Here is a 22,904-nt window from a genome sequence, read left to right on the forward strand (position 1 = left end):
TTGGTGTTTAATTACTGTTTGATTAAAGGAAGTTCTGCTGTGTGAGATAAGAGCAACTTATTCTGACCGACACTGACACTTTAATTAGTCTGCTGCTGACAGACTTCACATCCGGCTCCTACCAGACTTCAGAGGAAAAACTTTTGTTAACATTTTCTGCTCACTGGTCAGTGCTGGAAACCTGCAACAAAACCCCTCACAACTCCTGAAAGGAACAGTTTTTGGACATAAGAAGGTTTCTCCAACTGCTGCTTTAAATAGCGATGATGATGATGATGATGATGATGATGGATATGCAGGTTGAATTCATGGTGTCCTGCACTCCGAGCTCGTCCTGTCACGTATGTTGTTCTTATCAGTGCAAGTTCATGTTCAGATGTAAAAGCTTGTAGATCCTGTTTACTTCACATTCCTGCTGATCATTGTCCACATCATCTGCTTTCAGCTTGAGTTCATTCAGGCAGCAACTGGTTTCACTTCACTTACATCAACCTGCAGAGACCTGAAGACGTGCTGTACAAGGACAATCTGACTTCTGAGACTCAGCTGGACAAAGTGGATGTATGAAAAGTGTTGCTAAGGTTCAGTTCTGTGTGTTCTCCAGAGTCCGATCCGAGACAAAGTGGAACCGCTGGTGTTCTCCCTGAATGCCTCTCTCTATGAGGAACTTCCCAGGAAAAGAAACTCTGTACAAGACCTGAACCGTTTCCCTGTGCTGAGCCAGACTCCCCAACCCGCCAGAGACCAGGTAAGAACTCATCAGAACACATCAAAGCCCATCAGGATCCAGATCAGAATGTATCATAACCAACGTCAGAACTAAACAGAACCCATTAGAACAAAGGTCAGAACCCATCAAAACCCATGAGAAACCAGGTCTGAATCTAGCAGAATCTAGAACTACAGTCAAAACAAATTATAAAACAGGTCATAACCCACATCAGAACCCAACATACATTAAAAATCAAACTGTTCAAATGTTCCTTCACTTCATCAGATCCATATCCAGAAGGCCTGTGGTTCTGATAACCGTTGCCAGAGCAACCTGCAGATGACAGCCCAGTTCACAGATGAGAACCAGAAACCTTTTGACATGTGAGTGAACTCCTGCAGTCAGTTAATGCACACACAGCTGCTCAGGTAACGACTAATCACTGATATTGATCACTTGAAATGTATTTCATGTATAATGACAAAGGAAGACACAGGTCACAGGTGTGACATGGAGGATCCAGGTCATGTGATTAAAAGCTACATACTCCTTTAAACTGCAGTGTGGTGAAGCATGTGTGAAACATCCTCAATCTTCCACTATTTGTAAAAGTGCCATTGTTAGCATAATTGGGTCAGGAATTGTGACCTGACTTGAACTTGCTCTGATGGACCAGAAACTTAATGTATGACTTCACCTAAAGGACGTTAGATTTGAGTTGACTTGTCTTGGGACTTGAAATGTCCTAACTACTTGACTCGAATCTTTCCCTTAACCCATAAGAACCCGGACTCATTTCTCCTTAAAGGAAAATTATGGGGAATATAAAACAGACCAAATGGACCACAAGGAACACATTTCTGATTTTTTTTTTGAAATTCTACCTTCAGTGTCAAAGATCTGTAATGTAACATATATGTCACAACGATATTTCCCTAACTTGTTTCATATCAGTTTGTTCAAGAAATGTGGTCAGAACAGGTTAAATGTAATACAGGACATCTTATTAAAGCATCAGAATTGTTAAATAGGTTGAAACCTACCTTTAGTAACGAAAAACAAGCTTTTTAAAATTAGCTAGTTCTGTCACATTTGCTGACCCGGCACACTGCCATTTTGGAAGTGATGTCATGGGTACACAGATTCACACATTGTCACAGGACTGCACCAGGATGTTCAGTAGATATCACTTAGGGAGTTAAAATCAAGGATAAGGCTGTATAAGGAATTTTCCAGAACATTAAAAGGGTTTGTGACTAACCCTAACCCTTATGGGTTAAGTACTGAGGAATTGACCCACAACTTTACTTTCCTACAAGGACTTGGGCTTTACTTACTTGGCTTCACTCTTTGACTTGAGAGTTGTCTTTGGCTTACTGTAAAGGACCTGGAACGTGACTTAGATGTGTCCTTAAGGACCTGGGACTTGACTTGAACTTGCTCTTATAAACCTTGGGCTTGATGTAAGACTTGATGGATTTGGGACTTGACCTGGACTTTCTTTAAAGGACCTCACTCTTTGACTTTAGACTTGACTCTGGCTTGCACTGAATTACTTTGGACTTGTCTTGGGACTTGAAATGAACATACCCTAACTACTTGACTCAAATCTTTACCTAAAAGAATTACTTAGGACTTAGGAATTGACCTGGAAATTAACTTCGACTTTCCCACAGAGACTTAACTTATGACTTGATGTGGAATTCCTTGAAAGGACTTCAGTCTTCCATTTGAGATTTGACTTTGGCTTGCCCTGAAGAACTTGGAACTTGACTTGAACTTGCTCTTATAGACTTTGGACTTGATGTAAGACTTGACTTGCATTTGCCATATAGGATTGACTACTTGATATATCTTCCCCTAAAGGACCTTAGACTTGAGACTTGACTTGAAATTTAATGTGGACTTGCTTACACAGACTTGGGACTTATGACTCAACTTGGACCCTTTAAAGCACTTCACTCTTTGACTTAAGACTTGACTTTGGCTTTGCTACATTTGCTATGTAAAGATATAGTGGAGTAATGGCAACCTGGGCAGTGAATGAAGTCACACTCCCTCTGTGTGTGTTGTTATCAGAGCTTCTCTGTTCTTTGTTTTGGTCGCTGCACCGGCCACACAACCATGTTAGTGCATGTGAGCGTGCATGTTAATGCATGTGAGTCCTCCGTGTCCTCCACGTCCATTTCCAAGATGTCACAAACTTTCTCAAATTACAGCTAAACAGTACACTAAAATATGTTTCTGAAAGCATTTGAGGCAAGAAATTGGGATCACACTAACAGAATATTAATCCATATTTGATCAGCACTGCTTAGTTTGACAGTTTTTTTCTGACTTTATTGAGTAAATGACACACACATTTGTTTTTGGTCTGAGATATTGATGCTATAGTGTGACATCTAGTGGCTGAATGCTGTCTATTGCAACTTTAACTGGGAGTTACCCTAGAGGACTTGGGCTTGAGATTTATGACTTGACTTGGCCTACTTGAGACATGGACCTCTAAAAGGTTTTAAAAAAGTGTCTCTGACAGATACAGAAACTCCTTCAGTCAGGGGGCCAGTGGATTTTGTTTATCAGATGATTGACAGCTTTCTGACATCACAAAGGTCACATGTCCAAACCCAACCACTGTACCATCTCAACAGGCTCATTTGTCTCAACTGACATCAGACTGTTGCCACCATGTCTTTGTTTGTGTTTCCAGGCAGAAGAGCAGTCAGGTGTTGCACTACAACAGCAGCATTAACCGCCTGCTACTAGAGGTCAACATCAACAACACTGAATCACCAGGACGACCAGCAGAGGATGCTCACAACGCTGTTTTGAACGTTAGCATCCCGCCATCGCTCATATACTCTGGAGTCCGACAACAGGTAGTGAGGCTAAAGGTCTATATCATACAGATTTTAGTAGCTGAGAAACAAGACAATGCTGATATAGAACAGAGTGTCATCTGCATAGAAGTGGATATTTTATGCTGAAGCTACACATTAAGTCACTGAGCAGGAGCGTGTAGGTAGAGAAGTGGACAACACACATCAAGTGATCACAAGTTCTTTTTGTTGTACAGCCTTTTCTATTTAATAAATGTTTAATTTAGATGGATTGCAGGGACTTGGACTTGTCTGCATTATCATTTATGACTGGCCAGTGTTGAATTACCTGAGAGAATTGCTGTTTGCTTATGAAAACTTGATTTGGACTTGTCTTATAGGAATCAGTATCTGACCTGAGACTTGACATGGACTTGAAACTTAACTTGGACTTGACTTAGACTTTACCTTGGACTTGACTTGAGGCTACACTTACCATAAAGGTCCTGGAACTTGACTTGAGACTGACTTTGACTTGTGTTAAAGGAATTGAGATTTTTCTTGCCTCGCCCTGAAAGACTCAACTTCTTGAATTGAGTCTTGACTGGGACTTGGAACTTGACTTGAGACTTAACTTGTCCTGATGGACTTGACTACTTGACTTGAATCTTCCCCTAAAGGACCTGGTCGATTTAGCCTAAAAGACCAAGAATTTCACTTGAGAGTGGTTTGCCTTTAAGGACTTGGACCTTGACTGAAAACCATTACTTGGACCTGTCCTTGATCTTGACTTAAGAAGTCTTGGCAATTTACCTGATACTTGACTCATATTTGCCCTTAAGGACCTGGGACTTGAGTTGAGACTTGACTTTGACTTGCCCCAAAGGAATTGAGATTTGACTTGAATCTTGCTCTGGTACTTGACTTGGCCTGAAAGACCTTACACCTTGACTTGAGACTCAATTTAGACTGACCCTGCTTTGGACTTGTCCAAAGGGATTTGGGACTTGATTTGGACTTACCCCAAAGGACTGAAGACTTGACTAGATTTGCCCTGAAAGATCTGGTACTTGACATGGAATTGATGTGAGAATTGACATGAATTTGACCCAAAGGACCAAGTCCCTTAAGGACTTTGGACTTGGACCTGCCCTTGACTTAAGACTTGAGTTGTATTTGCCCTTAAGGAGCTGGGACTTGAATTGGACCACTTAGTCTTTCAGCTGGTGTTTGTATGTTTCAGGGTGACATCGCAGTGGTGGAGTGTTCTGTTGATGACACTGTTCTTCTGTGTGAGCTGGGGAACCCGTTTAAAAGCAACCAGAAGGTACAAAATGTCCTTCACAGTCTGTTACTGCATATTCTGTAGTACTGCTAGTACTGCCGTCTGTACTACTGTCTGTGCTGCTGTTTGTTCCACTGTCTGTACCACTGTCTGTGCTGCTGTTTGTTCCACTGTCTGTACCACTGTCTTTGCTGCTGTTTGTTCCGCCGTCTGTACCACTGTCTTTGCTGCTGTTTGTTCCGCTGTCTGTACTACTGTCTGTGCTGCTGTTTGTTCCGCCGTCTGTACCACTGTCTGTGCTGCTGTTTGTTCCGCTGTCTGTACCACTGTCTGTGCTGCTGTTTGTTCCGCTGTCTGTACTACTGTCTGTGCTGCTGTTTGTTCCGCCGTCTGTACCACTGTCTGTGCTGCTGTTTGTTCCGCTGTCTGTACTACTGTCTGTGCTGCTGTTTGTTCCGCTGTCTGTACTACTGTCTGTGCTGCTGTTTGTTCTGCTGTCTGTACCACTGTCTGTGCTGCTGTTTGTTCCGCTGTCTGTACTACTGTCTGTGCTGCTGTTTGTTCCGCCGTCTGTACCACTGTCTGTGCTGCTGTTTGTTCCGCTGTCTGTACCACTGTCTGTGCTGCTGTTTGTTCCGCTGTCTGTACTACTGTCTGTGCTGCTGTTTGTTCCGCCGTCTGTACCACTGTCTGTGCTGCTGTTTGTTCCGCTGTCTGTACTACTGTCTGTGCTGCTGTTTGTTCCGCTGTCTGTACTACTGTCTGTGCTGCTGTTTGTTCCGCTGTCTGTACTACTGTCTGTGCTGCTGTTTGTTCCGCTGTCTGTACTACTGTCTGTGCTGCTGTTTGTTCCGCTGTCTGTACTACTGTCTGTGCTGCTGTTTGTTCCGCTGTCTGTACTACTGTCTGTGCTGCTGTTTGTTCCGCTGTCTGTACTACTGTCTGTGCTGCTGTTCGAGGTGGCTGTGGCTCAGGAGGTGCAGTGGGTCATCCACTAAGTGGAAGATCAGCGGTTCGATCCCTGGCTCCTCCAGTCCACATGTCAAAATGTCCTTTGGCAAAATACTGAACCCCAAATTGCTCCTGAAGGCTGAGCCATTGGTGTGAGTGTGATACATAGATATATAATAATGATAATAATAAACTTAATCTATATAGCACAATTCATGCATAAAATGCATCACAAAGTGTTTAACATAAAAGAAGATAGCAACAATAAAAACAAAGGAGAAAAAAAGAAAAATTTTAATTAAAAACAACAGGATAAGATATTAATATTAAAAAATAGCCATCAGATTAAAAATTAAGGCTTCACATGAACTTAACATATAAGACACAGACGAAACAAAAACGGCTGTAAAGAGGACAGCTTGGAGCCACTGCAACACTGAGCGCCACCAGCATCGCAAGAGTGTGTGTGAATGATTAGAAACTCCTGATGAGCAGCATTAGAAACTGATGAGCAGGCACCTTCCATGGCAGCCTTTGCCTTCAGTGTATGAATGTGTGTCTAAATGGGTGAATGTTGGCATGTCATGGTTGGAAGACTAGAAAGAGGCTATATAAATACATTTACCACTGTCTGTGCTGTTGTCTGTACTCCTGCTGAGACTCTGTCTGATCTTTGGTCTTTTTCAGGTTCAGGTGTTGATCATTTTTCAGCCATCTGAGATCAGTTTGGACACCAGAGAGATTCAGTCTGTGCTGCAGCTGTCCACGTAGGACACACACACACACACACACACACACACACACACACACACACACACACACACACACACACACACACACACACACACACAGTTTTCTAGCTGTCTGATTGGACAGATATGAGCTTGTCTGTCTCTCTGTGTGTTTTCAGGCTCAGTGAGCAGGCCGATCTGTCTCCTGTCTCTGTCTCCATGTTGGTGGAGTATTCCCTGCAGACGTCTCTCATTCTGTAAGTACAAACACACTTTAAAGAGCTGGTATGGTGTAAAACAATAAACTGATGTTTGGGATGTTGGGGCCTCCTGTGCTGTAAAATCACTTCTATCTCCTCGCTCTTTTTAAGTTATTTGAAATTTTGAAATTTGCGGCTCAACAACAAGAGGTGTTGAGGCGGTACTCGTTACTATGTTGCACCAGAAAGTCAAATCCAATCAGTGGGAAGCTTTATCATGAGCCTGCTGCCGCCCAGCGCTACGCTGATTGTTTACGTAACTTCTATTGTCGCAGTTTGCATCACAGCGGGATGATGAGCAAAGTTCATCATTCAGTTGTTCAGCAGCTCAAAAGTCTTCACAGCCCTCCAGAGGACGGACATTTACGTCAGGAATGGTTGAAATTCATTTTTGGAGATGATCTTCCCTCCATTATTGGCGAGTGGTTGTGTGTATTCAGCAGATTTTACAGCCGACTGTCTGCTTAATGAGACTCAGCATGCTGCAGGATTTTCTATTGTTTCATCTTCAGTCTGTGGATGAAATTTTCAAACATGGTTTCTTTCTGTGAATGTATGCTGATTTTATGTAAATAGCTTCAGAAACAGCCTGCTAGAGAACAGAGGCGAATCTGGGCTGTAAGGAAAGATGGTTTTAGAGAAGTCTAAACAACTTTCGGTGAATAAAATGTTACAGATATTTATAAAAATAAGTCATAATACCAGATCTTTAAGAGGTTTAATGTTTGTCCTGATGACCTCAGCTCCCTTATTGATCGATTGTGTCCTGACAGGATCAAACAACCAGACTCCGCCTCCTTCAGTGGTCATGTGATCGGTGAGTCAGCCATGAAGAAGACAGCAGACGTTGGCAGTCTTCTGCTCTTCTCTTTCCAGGTTTGTCTGACATCAGTATGATCTGTGATGGAGCGTAAACAGACCAGGTGTTTACCTGCGGCCTTCTCTGACAGGTGAACCTCAGCGGGAAGCCGCTGGGTCGCCTTGGCAACCTGGCGGTGGAGTTTGATTGGCCGAGGGAAGTGTCCAATGGGAAGTGGCTGCTGTACCTCACAGAGATTCAAGTGAACGGCACCTCAGAGCCTCACTGCACTCCGCCTGGCAACATCATCAACCCCCTCAACCTCATGGTAACCATGGCAACATCCACCTCACATAGACTCCTTTTAAATTAAAAGTTATTAAAGTGGGCTGGAACATTTCAGAATAAAGGCCAAGCCATACAGAAGCTGTTACTAAAACATCTGATTTTGGTCTTGAATCATGATCCTCTTCTGTTTCCTGGTCTGCTGTCAGAACAAACCTTCATTTACACAAAAAACATGAAAACAATCACATTTGATTTAAATATGACAAACACAAAACCAAAGGAAGATTCATGAATAAAAGGAAGATTTAATAATGGTGTTCGTGCCCGGATAAGCATTGTGATCATGCTGCTAACAGACGACCTGATTCAAGTCCCAGTTTATCCTGACAGACACTCCTCCCGTCACTTTTTAAACCATCTCAGAGCTGATAAATCTGATCTTCTTCTTTTCCTGTTTGATCAGCTGTCAAAGGAGGAGAAGAGGAGGAAGAGGAGTCTGGAGGAGGAGGTGACAGAGAAGCAGGAGGAGCAGAGAGAAAAAACTCTACCTGTCCTCCACCTGCAGGGACAGAAAAAGAAGTCCTACACTCTGGTACAAACACGTTGCTTCTGTTAGTGCAGTACTTCAGCCACCCACAGGGGACGCTCTGAGATATAAAACTAACTTCTTCAAAGTTTTGTTTGGAGGTTCAGACTTGGTTTTAGGGATTGGGGGCTGTAGAGTGCATTCATAAATCAGGGTCCTCACAAGTCTAAAAGTCTGTTTGTGTGTGCAGGACTGTGTGCACGGGGCTAACTGTGTGACATTCGTATGTCCGCTGGTGAACATGAACAATTCAGCGACTCTGACAGTCAGAGCCAGACTGTGGAGCTCCACCATGATTGAGGTACAGACTCACACTATCATGAATCATTGTCAGAGCTTTGCAGCCTCTTTTAGCTCCTGGTTTAGTTTTTCCTGTCTGGTTCAATCTCAGTGTGTCCTGCATGTGAGCTACTTCATAAGCTTATAATATCTTTGGGCTGTCTGTGTTCTGCCCCCTAGTGGCCCAAATTCTCTCATTGTTTCTTTGAATGAGACCTTCTTATGTGTTTTAGGACTACAGCGATGCAAGGAGAGTGTTGGTTCGAGGCCGGGCAACTCTGAAGTTGCAGACCAATAAACCAACCATCAACATGGAGTCTCACAGCACAAAGGTAAGAACCTGCTGTTTGCGGCCCCCAGAGGCCACAGAGTTCATTACAGCCACAATATGAACAAACAATCACTGTCAGTGCAGTTTGCTGTATCACCTTATGAGTAACAGAGTTCTTCTTCTGCAGATTGAGGTCTCCATTAATCCGGACTCAGGGCAGCAGGTGGACTCCAGTGCCCCTGTGTGGATCATCGTGGTGTCTGTCCTGGCAGGACTTTTCCTGCTGGCTCTGATCTGCGTGCTGCTCTGGAAGGTAAACTGAGCTGTAATATGTGGAGGCAGATAATGTGATCTGTAATGAGACCGATGGAAAGCGTCTGTCTCATCACTGGTTCTAGTTTTAGGATCTATTCTACTGTCCACACGTGATTATTTTTATGTTGTGTCGTCACCATAAAATCATTCATGTATATCTCATCATCACCTGCTGTTGGTAAAGTGCTGTTGTATCGCCCCCTGCTGTTCAGTGTGGTTTCTTCAGGAGAGCCAGCACCAGAGAGCTGTACAAGGCAAAGACCCAGAAAGCCCACATGAAGAGCCAGCCGTCTGAGGCCGACAGGCTGACCCAGGAGCTCTGAGGCTGGGCAGACGGCTGCCAGAGAGCCCTGCTGTAAGGACCAACTGACTGGCTGTTTACTGACTGATACTGTCTGTTTATTGGCTGTTACTGTCTGTTACTGTCTGTTTATTGGCTGTTACTGTCTGTTACTGTCTGTTTATTGATTGTTTACTGGCTGTTACTGTCTGTTACTGACTGTTGCTGGCTGTTTTTTCTCCTCAGCAGTCAGTCAGTCCAGAGATGGAAGCTTTTACTTTGATTAACTTCCTTCCTTCCTTCCAGCTGCTCTGCCTCCATCTCATAGATCAACTCAGATCAATAACTAATCATCTTTATCAATCTGTGTTTTGGGGGTTTCCTCTGAAGATTTTCTCTGCTGCTGTCATTATTATCTGTTCAGTGATTGATTTATTTACTTTTGTTTGGGACATGTTGGGTTCCTGCATTAAGACTTTTAATATTCACGAGAATCGTAAAAACTTTATTAGTTTAACGGATTTCATATAAAATTATACAATAAATACAAAATACACAGCAGAAAAATAAACTATAAAATTTAAAAAGAAACTAAAGATAAACAGTCATTCTGTGTTGGACATACAAGGTTTCTGATGCTGCTTCCTGTTTGCAGTGCGGGTTCTTCGTGCGGCGGCGGACATGGCAAGCAGCAGCATTGCACCAGGGGAGAATTATGGCTAAAGAGGACGCAGACGGCTTCCTGATCCAAGATGATGTCTCCACGTCTGGAAAGACGCCCAGACGTTGGGTCACCTCCTGGACCGAGACACATTAACAGAGTGGTGGTTTCCATGGAAACCAGACCAACACACTGCCATTTAACACCTGCTGCTGTCATGTGAAAACCTCTTATCCTTTTTACTTTCAGTTCAGTTTGTACTGAAATACAGAGATACAAGGTTCTCATCTGACCGGGGTTTAAGGGTTAATGTGATTTAAATAATTCGTTTTGTAAACAGCCGAAGTTAAATTATCTTTTTTTTTTATGATGTCGTGTGTCTGAATATTTCCTAGCATCCTCCTGGTCTCAGAGTGAAAACAGATGTAAAGAAATTAATATTGATTTTTGGACAAATCAAATAATTTCCTGATATTGTACAAACAAACTCTGACTTGTCTGTTTGTACAATATTAGAACTCATCGCAGTGATTAATTTATTGATCGTCACTGTGGGTCAGTTTGTTACCAACACAGATTTAATGTCAACTGAACTGAGACTACGGATATAGACCAATCTAAAGACTGACTGATGATTTGGAAACTGATCAGCAGAATTTATTAGTTAAAGGGCTGAAATATAAAAAAAGTGTTCTGCTCCTTTAAGAACCAAACATGGCAGCAGAGTTTAGTGTTAACAGGTTTAATGTATCCATGTGTATAAATGCTTCTTTTAAGGGCTCCTCATAAACAACGTTGTGAGTAAATAACACTTGTGTTCAAGTGCTGTCTGAAATTATTTGATGGATTTTTGTACAAAAATAGATTTTGTTGTTTTATTTTAGAAATAAAACTACACTGCTGACTGAAATATATTTTAAATCTTAGTTGCATCCAAACATCAAGTTCATTTTTTTTCCTTTTACTGTCTTTTTTGTGTATATTTTACATAATTGTGATATTTCTGACAGCACATGAGAGCAACATCAGTTTGTGTGTAAAGTCTTCTGTCTTGTTCAGATTGTGTGGATGTGGTTTGTAAACACTGTTGTGACCTGTTTGTGGGTTTTCTGTATGTTGATAATAATAAGTATTTTTTGGTAATTTACTGATCTGCAGTCTGTTTAAATCTACTCATGTTGGAGAGAGGCTCTGATGAAGTTTCGAGTGAGGACATAATGTTGGTGCAGAGTCAACCAGCTGCTGAAACCAGTGGTGGAAAGTAGGCTAACTTAGTACGTTTATTCAAGTACTGTACTTAAGTACAGTTTTGAGGTACTTGTACTTTACTTCGGGGTCACATTTCACATGTCTATGAGTTGTTAACAGCTCCACCAAATAGTGATTTTTCCCTCTAAACTTCTCACATGCTTTCATTTCAATAAATGTTCAAATGATCCAATATTTCAGCAAAAATCAAAGATTAGAGAAAAAGTCCAAAAACTGAAAACAGATTTGTGTATCAGAACTTTGTTTTTTCTTCTTTCCTACATATTAATCATCTCACCACCCCTCAGATTTATCTGCTGACCCTTTGGAGGGGCCCGACCCCTAGGTTGGGAACCACTGGACTAAACTAGCTAACTGTATATAAAAAGAGACAGTTATTTTGAGATCCTTGGGGTCTTGGGGAGGTATTTGGGGTGTTTTTAGGTCCTCAGGATATAGCATGTTTGGTAATTGGGGGCTTTAAACCAAGTTGGATACAGCAATGAGGCTCAAACATCATGTCATCACATTAAGTGGGATGACACGTAGCCTCAGCTATATTTGATGTAAAGTCCTGTGCTCCGTCATGCCTTTAGTGCTGTGGAGAGACAGCTGCATTCTACAGAGAGACACTAAGGCAGGGATGTGGACCAAGGAACATTTCATGCCTTTGAATATAATGCTACTTTTTAAAATTCTCAGCCTCCTTCCCTCGTTTCCTTGTAGTGTATATATATATATATATATATAAAGTCTGCTAGAGGATGTGAATGCGGCACTGCATACTATCCCTACTAGGACCATAACTGAGACCAATCAGCTGATATACACCACAGCAACATGAGCCTAGAGATGCTTGGCTACAAGATGAACACCATGAGCCACAAATAGCATTACCCTCCATGGAGAAGGAGGCTGGAGGCTAAGATCAAGGCGACATGGAGAGAAGTTAGTCAACTCTCAGAGCTACAGAAAGGTGTGGGGACGAAAGGGATACCCAGGAAGTACAACAAACTGTCCAGACCTGAGGCACTGGAGACTGCCAAGCAAAGGCTCACAGCTCTGGCTACCCGCCTGAAGACATACACAGGATAAGCAGAAGCCAGGAGAATAAATAGGATGTTCTCCACCAAACCATCCAAAGTGTACTTTAAGTGGCAAGGTAATAACACAACAACAGATCCTCCCAGGGCTGAGACTGAACAATACTGGAAGAGCATCTGGAAGAAGGAGGCATCACATAACACCAATGCTCAGTGGCTAGTGGATCTAAGAGCAGACCACAGCAATCTCCCAGAACAAGATCCAGTAACCATTACAATGGCAGACATCCAAGAGAGAGTCATGTATGAAGAGCTGGACAGCACCGGGCCCAGACATGATCCACACCTACTGGCTAAAGAAACTAACTGCACTACATGAACGCCTGGCAGCACAAGTGAACCAGCTGCTGATGGATGGGACGCACCCAGAGTGGTTAACCCAAGGGCGGACAGTCCTGATCATGAAGGACCCCCAGAAGGGCACGATCCCATCCAACTACCGGCCAATAACCTGCCTCTGTACAACATGGAAGCTCCTGTCAGGCATCGTAGCGGCTAAGATGAATAGGCACATGGACCAATACATGAGCAGGGCCCAGAAAGGAATTGGTAGTAATACCAGGGGAGCTAAGCATCAGCTACTGGTCGATAGAACAGTCACCCAAGACTACAAGACCAGGCAGACCAACCTGTGCACCGCTTAGACTGTCTACAAGAAAGCCTACGACTCAATGCCACGCACATGGATACTGGAATGCTTGGAAATGTACAACATCAACAGGACACTAAGAGCCTTCATCAAGAACTCAATGGGGCTGTGGAAAACGACTCTGGAGGCCAACTCAAAGCAAACTGCACAAGTTACCATCAAGTGCGGCATATACCAAGGTGATCCACTATCCCCGCTGCTGTTCTGCATAGGCCTGCACCCCCTCAGTCAGATCATCTCAAAGAGTGGCTACGGATACCGGTTCTGAAGTGGAACAACCATCAGTCACCTCCTCTACATGGATGACATCAAGCTGAATGCCAGGAATGAGCGAGACATCGACTCACTGATCCACCTCACCAGGATCTACAGCAACGACATCGGAATGTCATTCGGACTAGATAAGTGTGGTCGGATGGTATCAAAGAGAGGGAAGATGATCAGAACTGAGGGGGTTGAACTACCAGAAGGCAGCATTGCGGATGTTCAGGACAGCTACAAATACCTTGGGATCCTGCAGGCAAATGGGAACCATGAGGAGGCTGCAAGGAAGTCAGCCACAGCCAAATACCTACACAGAGTAAGGCAGGTCCTGAAAAGTCGGCTGAATGGGAAGAACAAGATACAAAGATGAACTGCTAAGTGAATACCTCAGGCAGCAGAAACCCGATGATGCAGAGGAGGAGGAGGAACCATCATGGAGGGACAAGCCCCCACACGGCATGTACCACCGACAGATAGAAGAAGTGGCTGATATCAAGAAATCCTACCAGTGGCTGGAAAAGGCTGGACTGAAGGACAGCACAGAAGCACTGATCATGGCAGCACAAGAACAGGCACTCAGTACAAGATCAATAGAGGCGGGGATCTACCACACCAGACAGGACCCGAGGTGCAGGCTGTGCAAGATGCTCCTGAGACAGTTCAGCACATAATAGCAGGGTGTAAGATGCAGGCAGGAACAGCGTACATGGAACGCCATAACCAAGTGGCTGGCATAGTGTACAGGAACATCTGCACTGAGTATGGGCTGGAGGTCCCAAGGTCACAATGGAAGACACCTCCTAAGGTGGTTGAGAATGACCAAGCCAAGATCCTGTGGGACTTCCAGATCCAGATCGACAAACTGGTGATGGCTAACCAACCAGACATCGTGTTGATCAACAAACAACAGAAGAAGGCAGCGGTGATAGACGTAGCAATCCCAAGCGACAGCAACATCAGGAAGAAGGAACACGAGAAGAAAAATACCAAGAGGAGCTAGAAAAGATGTGGGGAGTGAAGGCAACAGTGGTGCCAGTGGTAATGGGAGCACTGGGGGCTGTGACCCACAAACTGGGAGAGTGGCTCCAGCAGATTCCAGGTACAACATCTGAGGTCTCTGTCCAGAAGGGTCCAGGGGTGAGAAGGGGATTTTTTTTGTATATATATATAATTCCCCTTCTCACCCCCCTCCCATGGGGGGTGGTGGTGTGTCTTCCTCAAGCTCGGGTCCTCTACCAGAGGCCTTGGAGTTTGAGGGTTCTGCGCAGTATCTTAGCTGTTCCTATGACTGAGCTCTTCTTGCTCTTTAGTAATTTGCATTCTCGATTTAATAATTAAATGTAATTTTTAAAATTTTAATTGAATATTGTCTATTTTAAATTGAATGCTGTCTCTTTTTAATTGAATATTGTTTTTGTCTGTTATGTCACGTGTCTTGGCACATGGACCCACGTGAGAAACACCTTTTCATTCTGCCAAGTGTATAAGATACATCAGGATCAAATGCCAAATAAAGCAAACATGAATGGATGTGGTTTTACCCCTCCAGGACTCCATAGTTTGTAGCTTTGATAGGTTCAGTGTGAAAAAGAGGAAACTGACAGTTCACAATAACAAAGCAATTTATTGAATAAATTAAAAGTCAATATAATGCTCTCTGATGATTCCTACGATGCAACACAGTTCTACCCACAATCCTCTGGACGTCTATGACACAGTCAGATCCCACTCTTCATCTTCATCCTCATCAGGAGGACAGTCAGTCCAGCTCAGCTTGTTTACCTGCACAGATGGTAACTGATCGTTAACTGGATGAAGCTGACAGTTGCACAGAACAGGTGGGGATGGGTGAGGACAGATTGGGACAGGTGAGGATGGGTGGGGACAGGTTGGGACAGGTGAGGATGGGTGGGGACAGGTTGGGACAGGTGAGGATGGGTGGGGACAGGTTGGGACAGGTGAGGATGGGTGGGGACGGGTTGGGACAGGTGAGGACAGGTGGAGACAGGTGGGGACAGGTGAGGGCAGGTGGAGACAGGTGAGGACAGTTGGGACAGGTGAGGACAGTTGGGGACGGGTGAGGACGGGTGGAGACAGGTGAGGACAGTTGGGGACAGGTGAGGACGGGTGGAGACAGGTGAGGACAGTTGGGGACAGGTGAGGACGGGTGGAGACAGGTGAGGACAGTTGGGGACAGGTGAGGACGGGTGGAGACAGGTGAGGACAGTTGGGGACAGGTGGGGACGGATGGAGACAGGTGAGGACGGGTGGGGACAGGTGGGGATGGGTGAGAACAGGTGAGTTTACCTGCAGGACTCCTTCAGTCTGCTCAGGTAAGAACTGATCTGAGGTCTGTTTCACCTCCACCATCACTTTACCATCACCTGCAGAGACAGACAGGTCAACATAAGTCACACCTGATGAAGAATATTGATCTGCTGCATCAGTACATGAGAAGTGCAGTTACAGTAGTATTAGCTACAGTTAGATACGGTAGTTACAGTAGTGTTAGCTACAGTAGTTACAACAGTTACAGTAGTATTAGCTACAGTAATTACAGTAGTGTTAGTTACTATAGTTACAGTAGTGTTAGATACAGCAGTACCTAGTAGTATGAGCAGTACTGTAGTGAAGGCCTGAACCAGAGCTTTCTCTCTCACGAGCCTCTGCAGTTTACATCGTTTCTGTATGAGGACATCTGGACCTGAAAACACAGAGATTAAACACATTCAGATGTTTAGTTGTTTTTATCAGATTCTCACTGTCTGTATCAGCTGTATCCATGCAAGTAGCTCCCAGTCTGAGAAGTGAAGCCAATGCAGAAGTGCCTTAAACCTGCGTTCTCTCTAATGGCCAGCAGGTGGCGACTCCACTGGCTGCAAAAAGAAGTCTGATTGTCCTCCATGAAGGCAAAAGTTAGACACAGAGTTCCACAAGGTTCCGTACTTGGACCAGTACTATTCACCTTATACAGTACCGGGTACCCTAGATATTTAGATTCTTATCCATTATGCAATACCATCAGGGAGACGTCTGATCGGTCCCAAAAGTATTCATGACATGGCAATGACCCTAAACATACGGCTAGAGTCATAAAGAACTATTTTCAGCAATAAGAAGAATGATGAGTCCTGCAACAGATGGTTTGGCCCCCAGAGAGCCCTGATCTCAACATCATGGAGTCAATCTGGGATTACATGATGAAGCACCTGAGACGGCCTAAATAATAAATGCACAGAAGAAGATTCTTTCTCCAGGATGGTTACAACAACCTGCCTGCAAGTTACTATGAAACACTGTTAAAGTGAACCGAAGAGAACTGCTGCTGTTTTAGAGGCAAAGCTGCTCACAGCAAATTTATTGCTGATTTACTTTTTGATTTACTTTGTTGCTGCTGTTTACTCAACTTTGTAAGAGGTTAATTAATAAATTAAAACCATTTATAGCAATATTTTTGTAAGCATTCTCACTTTACATTTAGTGCCTAAAACTTTTGCACAGTGCTGTATATGCTTCCTTTAGGTAATACTATTAGAAAACACTCCATAAATTTTCATTGTTATGCAGATGATACCCAATTATATTTATCAATAAAGCAAGATGAAACCAATCAGTTAACTAAACTCCAAGCATGCCTTAAAGTGGCAATCTCGACAATCTCCAGAGATTTTAATTTACATAAATGTCTGTTAAGTCACTATCTATCACCGAATGAAGTAACACAATGGTGATTAAGCCTGTGGCCCACTGATGAAAGCCCTTGCATTTGCAGTGTTATCAAAGAGCAGTGTTTCCCCTAGAATTTTTTTCAGGCCTGGTGGTACACACTGCAAAAAACCCTAAAGGGACGTTGCAGGTGGGATGGCATATTTGCACGGTTGGATTCAGTCAGGTGGCGCAGCAGGCAGTCTGCAATTTATATTTTCATTCAAATATTTGCTCAGTATATTCAAGACTTAAAACACAGTGGTCACAAGGAGAGGATGATATTTTTGCTTGACTCCAGAGTTTTGGAGAAAAACATTAATGTATTTGTTTGTCCATCATCCGTGTTGGAGCTTTTTCTCTTTTAAGGTGTTGCCATGCTCATGTTCGCTAACCTGCATCCCACGCTCTCGCTCTGCAGTAATTTAAAGGGACTCTGACAGCAGTGCTCACATCACATCAAGAGTTTCCCTGGCAACGACACAGAGGTTGACTCATGTTTCAGAACAGTGTTGCACAGAGGATTATTGATTTCCAAATAAATGGATATTTAGCGTTATTTTTGGCATTCAAAAAAATATTGTTTTGGCCTCATGGGGGTTCTCGTTGGCCCGGTGGCCCACCAGACCTCTGCTATTATAGGGGAAACACTGAAGGAGTGTGATTATTACAAACCGGGTGTCAGTGGCGACTTTCCTGCCATGCATTCTGTACTACAAGTGGCCAAGACAAACTCCACCCTAACCTACCTCTAAAATTCTTTAAAAAGTTTATTTCAGATTGGCATTTACCTAACACATGAAACATGGTTGCACTCAATTTGACACTATGTGAGTTGAGCTGCAGCTCAACTTTTGTGCATGGTACAAACTAACACCTTTGAGATAGTTGAAACAGCAGAAAGCCTGTGGCCTGTGAAGTGAGCTGAGGTTTCCTGCAGCTGGCCAACACCTCTATATTCTTAACCTTTAGTCATTAAGACATGGAAAATGGAGAAATAGCTTATATATTAGAGTTCTATGAATTGTGATGTATGACATAAGCAAAGACATTTCCAATAGTTTGTTGTTGTTCTAGTTGTTAACCATATATGATTTTTGAGATGTAAGAGACAGCAAGACAAATGACATAAAAGAGAGACCAAACAGGTCTTGGGGCCGCCTTTTGGCCTATCTTTAATCCTAGAGAGGGTATTTTTCCTTTTTATAACCTTTGCATTTACCTTTTACATTTTACTTTTCATATTACTCATACTATTGTAAAACCTAAATAAAACTGGTTTGTACTTTTAAACACTCCAATCAGAATTCCTGGTTTTTGCTCAACTCTGAGATATTCTGATTTAGCCCTTTAAGGTAAGACAGACACTTCCTCTGAGATAAACTGACAGTACAAGTTAAATTTGTTTTTGCTTAAAGAGGACGTATTATGCTCATTTCAGCTCTAAATTTTTATTTTTGGACTCCACTAGAGTAGCTTAGCATGATTCACAGTTCAAAAAACTCCTTATTGATCTTATACTGGTGCTTTATGCAGCCCCTCAATATACAGTTTCTCTTACACTCTGTTTTAGCTCCTGTCTCTTTAAGGCCCGCCTCCTGATGAGCCCACTCTGTTCTGATTGGTCAGCTTTACGTATCAGAGTTGTGTAACTTTACTGTCAATGCAAACCAAACATTTCCTGCTTTACTGCTTCAAATTAAAAGCTTTTAAGTGACTAAATAACAGGAGACTTTTATCATGAAGAATCTACAGGAAGTAAAAATATGTTCCTCACTGAATTAGTGGAGCTTTGTTAGCGGCGCTAAAAACCGGTCGAAACAACAACATGTGGAGCTATTTGGAGCTGTTTGTTGAGCGGATCAGTTAGAAATAACGCAGGGAGGAAGAATACAAGCAGAAACAGCCACAGTGATGATGATGTTTGATGAAGAGCTGCAGACAACCAGCACACCTCCAACAGGTAAACTACTTATTTTACTTTGCTGTGCTGTGTGATGGTGTTGTGGCTTGGGCAACTGGCGGTGAGCGAACTGACGCCAGCTCGAGCTGAAAGTAGAAAAAACCGTTGGAAACGTAGCGTTCAGAGCAGAGCTGCTGCTTCCTGCTCACAGAGATTACTACTACATATGTTTACCTCATTATTTGACACAGCAACCACTTTTAACATGAACATCCGACATTGTGACGGATGTATATATGTTTGAAAATAAGGAAAAGCATAATACGTCCCCTTTGAAGATCAGAGATATGAAATTTCTACTTAAGTAGTAGAAGTGCTTTTTCATGCGGGACTTTTACTTGTAATGGAGTATTTTTAAATGACTGTATTTGTACTTTTATTGCAGTCAAGGATCTGAGTACTTCTTCTACCTGTACAGGTGAAGCTGTCCTCCACCACAGCGGCTCCTCTGGTCGTCTGTCTGTGATGAGGGAAGCAGAGCTGCAGCAGACAGCCGAACCTCAGCCTCCGTCTGACCCCGCCATCCTCCTCTCCCTCCTTCTCCTCTTCTTCATCGTTGGTAAGCTCCTTCAGCTGAGGATGATAGACAGGAAGTCACCTGCTGACACACTAACTCAGCTGCGTTCTTACTGATGATGTGTGTGTTTCTCACTGTGATGATGTCAGAGGTCCATCCGGTGAATCCCAGGCAGTGATTGGCCAGTTCCAGGCAGCGGGCGTGGCTCAGCGGCCTGCTGCCATCAGACAGGAAGTGAGGCGTCTGTTTGGAGCTCAGCCTCACCTGAACACACACACAGGTGATCAGCAATAGCAAAAGCACTGTGAGCTGATCAGTACAGAAACACACAGAATATTCATTCATCAATAAATTATCAACTTTAAAGAAAAGAAAATAATTATTTTATCATCAATTCATCTCATTATTCTTTTCTCAATTAATTAATCATTTAGTTTGTAAAATTTACTTTATTTGCTATTTATAGGATCAGTAGAAGAAGAAGACCATGCGCTGGAAGCTGTGTGAGGTGAGGACCTTGAGTGGAGAGCTCTGGAAGAGTGAGCGTCCGTCAGTCTGCCGTTGAGCCTTTGAGGCCTGAGCAGCAGAGTAGAACTTGATGAGAGCGTAGAATCCAGCGGGGCTCAGAGGAGCGTTGGGACAAACCTTCACCAGGTATAGAGGACCAAAGGAGGAGAAGACGCTATGCAGGCTGTTCTGAAGAAGAAGAAGACAACAACTGAAAAATGCTTTTTTCTGAACGGAGTCTGGTACGATGTCGTCTCAGGTAGACTTACATAGATATCAGCCTGTGTGTGTGATGGCTGGATGTCCCACACAAACAGAGTTTTATTGTTTTCCACAGGAACCTGGAACTCCAGGATGTCCACCTGCACCTCCATCACACCTGCAGAGGACCACCGTTACTATAGTTTTGTATTTTCATCAGTTTTTATTTTTATTTTGTTTTAAAGTTTTGTTTTCAGTTCAGTTTAGCGTCGGTTAGATTCCAGAGTGGGTTTGCTGGTTTCAGTTTAGTTTTTATTGTTTAAAAGTTTAATTTTAAATTTAGCTTTGGTTTAATTTTTATTAGTTTTAGTTTTGTATTACAATGGGGGGGATTTGTCAGGGGCAAGGTTTAAGATAGGTATTAAAATACAAAGAACACTGTGTGAAGGTAATTGATTCACACTCATGTAGACATCCCAGTCTTTCCAGTCTTCCCAGTAAACTCCTCATATTTGTGTTGACAAAGACTAAAACTAAAGATATTTTCTGTTTATTTCTATTTTATTTTAGTTAGTTTTGTAAGTACAATAGTGTTTCAGTTAACTAAAGTGTTTTTAGCTTTTAGTTTAACTATAATAACCTCGCAGAGGACAGACAGACTCTCCGTTATCTTCTCTGCTGAACCTGAACATTTCCCTCTAAAATCTGCTAATTTAATCATTTCTTCCTTTGCCAGCTGAGATTAAATCATTGCAGAACATAATTTGAAACGTTTTGCTATTTGAGAAGAACCAGTGAATGTTTCGACTTACAAGTGATCCGCTAATAGATAATAATTACAAATAATAATAACGTTTTCACAAGTGATTTAAACTGACCAGCAGCCTGGGAGCTTTAAATGAAAACACAGTAACAGATTAATTAACAGAACACGCTAATTTTATTAAGTTTTACTTTGTATTTAGAAAGAAAAGTCTTGAGATAAAACTGCAGCGTTAAAACGGCGGATGTTTGAATGGAGTTTGGCTCACAGACCTGAACGTGTATTGAAGGTTGTCGCCATTTAAAATGAAACTTACATTAATATAATATCATAATAATATATTAATAACCATCCTCTGTTCGTTCACTGTCGGCTGTTTGAGGTTTTTAAAGTTTATTTTACTCACCGAAACGTTTCCGTCTCCACCGAAAAAACGAGTTGTACCGCGCTTCCGCTGAGGGGCGGGGCCTGCCAGATTAACCAATGAGATGCAGCTGTGACTGATGACAACCCAACCGACCAATCACAGTTCTTCAACACCGAGTTCATTTCGTCTTTTTGATAAAGTTTTTGATGTGTTTTATATATTATTTAGTTTTTATTTACTTATGAAACTATTCAGATGAAGAAAAAAAACGACTTTAAGCATCAAACAAACTGAAAAAAATCACATTTGATGTTTATTAGACAAAAAAACTGTAAAAAAACAAAAAACAAAAAACAAACAAACAAAAAAAAAACCTCCAGCTGTTGTTGCTACTTGTTGCTGCTAGTCATGTATCTATTGTTGTTGTTGTTGTTTTTGTTGTTGTTGTTGTTGTTGTTGTTGTTGTTGCTGCTGCTGCTGCTGTTGTTCTGCTTGTCTGTATTAAAGTTGAATAAATATATTAAATTATATTAAAATGTTATGTACAGCCATGGAGACTTTGCCTATTATCAAAAATGCTCTATAACTTTCTGAACCGTCTCTGTTTTTATTTACCTGTTGCCATGGTGACAAGCTGTATCGGGGCTCCAGTGATGACGCACGCGCTGATTGAACGGGACTCCAGAAAGTGAAACAGGAAACAGAAAACGAAACTGACGTCAAAATAAAAGCTGAACGATTACAACGAGATATTTTACACGTTCAGAGAAACACGCACGCTCACACGCACGCACGCACGCACGCACACTAATTTAAACACTTTTTATTTCTGATCAATAAAGTTTTTGTTTCTGTGTTTCTGAATAAATGTTGATATCAATCAATCAGAGTTTGTTTGATTAGAATATTGATCTGTTACTGGACACCAGTTTGATTAGTGATCAGATCTGTGACTGTGAACATTTACATATTTAATAAATACTGAATAAAATAATCAATAACAACAGCAGATAGAAACCAGAGCAGATATGAGTCTCATCTGTTGTTTGAATGGAAGAATGTGAACATAATGAATTATAGAGAAAGTGTTATTTAAACCTGCCTTCTATCTTTAAACTCATGTTGTTATTACAATCAGTCAAAGCTTAAATGTCAATTAGCTGCTTCTTGAAGAACGTCCTTCCTTTGTTTCACCAACATTTGTTGTATTTTATCCTGCTGTTGCTGTTGTCTTGGTTTTATTAAACTGTCGGTTCTGTTTGTGCTGCGTAACATGTGATCAAGGTCTAAAGACACATAAACAAACAAATAAACATATAAATATATAAATATATAAAGAAAGAAGGAAAGAAGGAAAGAAGGAAAGAACTTTCTCTGCTG

At 42.3% G+C, this 22,904-nt stretch overlaps 2 protein-coding genes across 3 annotated transcripts in view; one reads left to right on the forward strand and one right to left on the reverse strand.

Moving 5' to 3' along the window:
- Positions 1 to 11,384, forward strand: part of LOC121884964 (integrin alpha-3-like) — a 34,366-nt gene extending 22,982 nt beyond the window's left edge. For both annotated transcript variants that reach the window (XM_042394100.1, XM_042394101.1), the window contains 14 exons: positions 605 to 748; positions 998 to 1,095; positions 3,423 to 3,591; positions 4,775 to 4,858; positions 6,455 to 6,534; positions 6,678 to 6,755; positions 7,532 to 7,634; positions 7,709 to 7,885; positions 8,309 to 8,437; positions 8,622 to 8,732; positions 8,944 to 9,042; positions 9,169 to 9,294; positions 9,509 to 9,651; positions 10,232 to 11,384. In XM_042394100.1, the coding sequence (XP_042250034.1) occupies positions 605 to 748; positions 998 to 1,095; positions 3,423 to 3,591; positions 4,775 to 4,858; positions 6,455 to 6,534; positions 6,678 to 6,755; positions 7,532 to 7,634; positions 7,709 to 7,885; positions 8,309 to 8,437; positions 8,622 to 8,732; positions 8,944 to 9,042; positions 9,169 to 9,294; positions 9,509 to 9,619 (1,509 nt within the window). In that variant the 3' untranslated portion in view covers positions 9,620 to 9,651; positions 10,232 to 11,384. The remainder of the gene's footprint in view (positions 1 to 604; positions 749 to 997; positions 1,096 to 3,422; positions 3,592 to 4,774; positions 4,859 to 6,454; positions 6,535 to 6,677; positions 6,756 to 7,531; positions 7,635 to 7,708; positions 7,886 to 8,308; positions 8,438 to 8,621; positions 8,733 to 8,943; positions 9,043 to 9,168; positions 9,295 to 9,508; positions 9,652 to 10,231) is intronic.
- A 3,721-nt stretch (positions 11,385 to 15,105) lies between these two features.
- On the reverse strand, positions 15,106 to 21,668 carry rdm1 (RAD52 motif containing 1). The gene is made up of 8 exons (XM_042393018.1): positions 21,564 to 21,668; positions 20,463 to 20,572; positions 20,203 to 20,382; positions 19,822 to 19,950; positions 19,580 to 19,742; positions 16,107 to 16,205; positions 15,809 to 15,885; positions 15,106 to 15,283 (listed from the first exon to the last, which is right to left on the reverse strand). The coding sequence occupies exons 2-8, from the start codon at positions 20,565 to 20,567 to the stop codon at positions 15,209 to 15,211; spliced, it is 828 nt and encodes a 275-aa protein (XP_042248952.1). The 5' UTR covers positions 20,568 to 20,572; positions 21,564 to 21,668; the 3' UTR covers positions 15,106 to 15,208.
- Positions 21,669 to 22,904: the final 1,236 nt, after the last annotated feature.

The sequence above is a fragment of the Thunnus maccoyii genome, chromosome 18 (assembly GCF_910596095.1).
Source record: "Thunnus maccoyii chromosome 18, fThuMac1.1, whole genome shotgun sequence".
Lineage (NCBI taxonomy): Eukaryota > Metazoa > Chordata > Actinopteri > Scombriformes > Scombridae > Thunnus > Thunnus maccoyii.

What these genes read in the sequence shown, in the direction of transcription:
- rdm1 (XM_042393018.1), bottom strand. Translation starts at nt 20,567, where the DNA reads ATGGAGGTGCAGGTGGACATCCTGGAGTTCCAGGTTCCTGTGGAAAAC. An exon ending in AGTACTGCTCATACTACTAG is followed by an intron (nt 15,886 to 16,106) that starts GTACTGCTGTAT and finishes CTGTCTCTGCAG; the next exon opens with GTGATGGTAAAGTGATGGTG. An exon ending in AGACTGAAGGAGTCCTGCAG is followed by an intron (nt 15,284 to 15,808) that starts GTAAACTCACCT and finishes CCATCTGTGCAG; the next exon opens with GTAAACAAGCTGAGCTGGAC.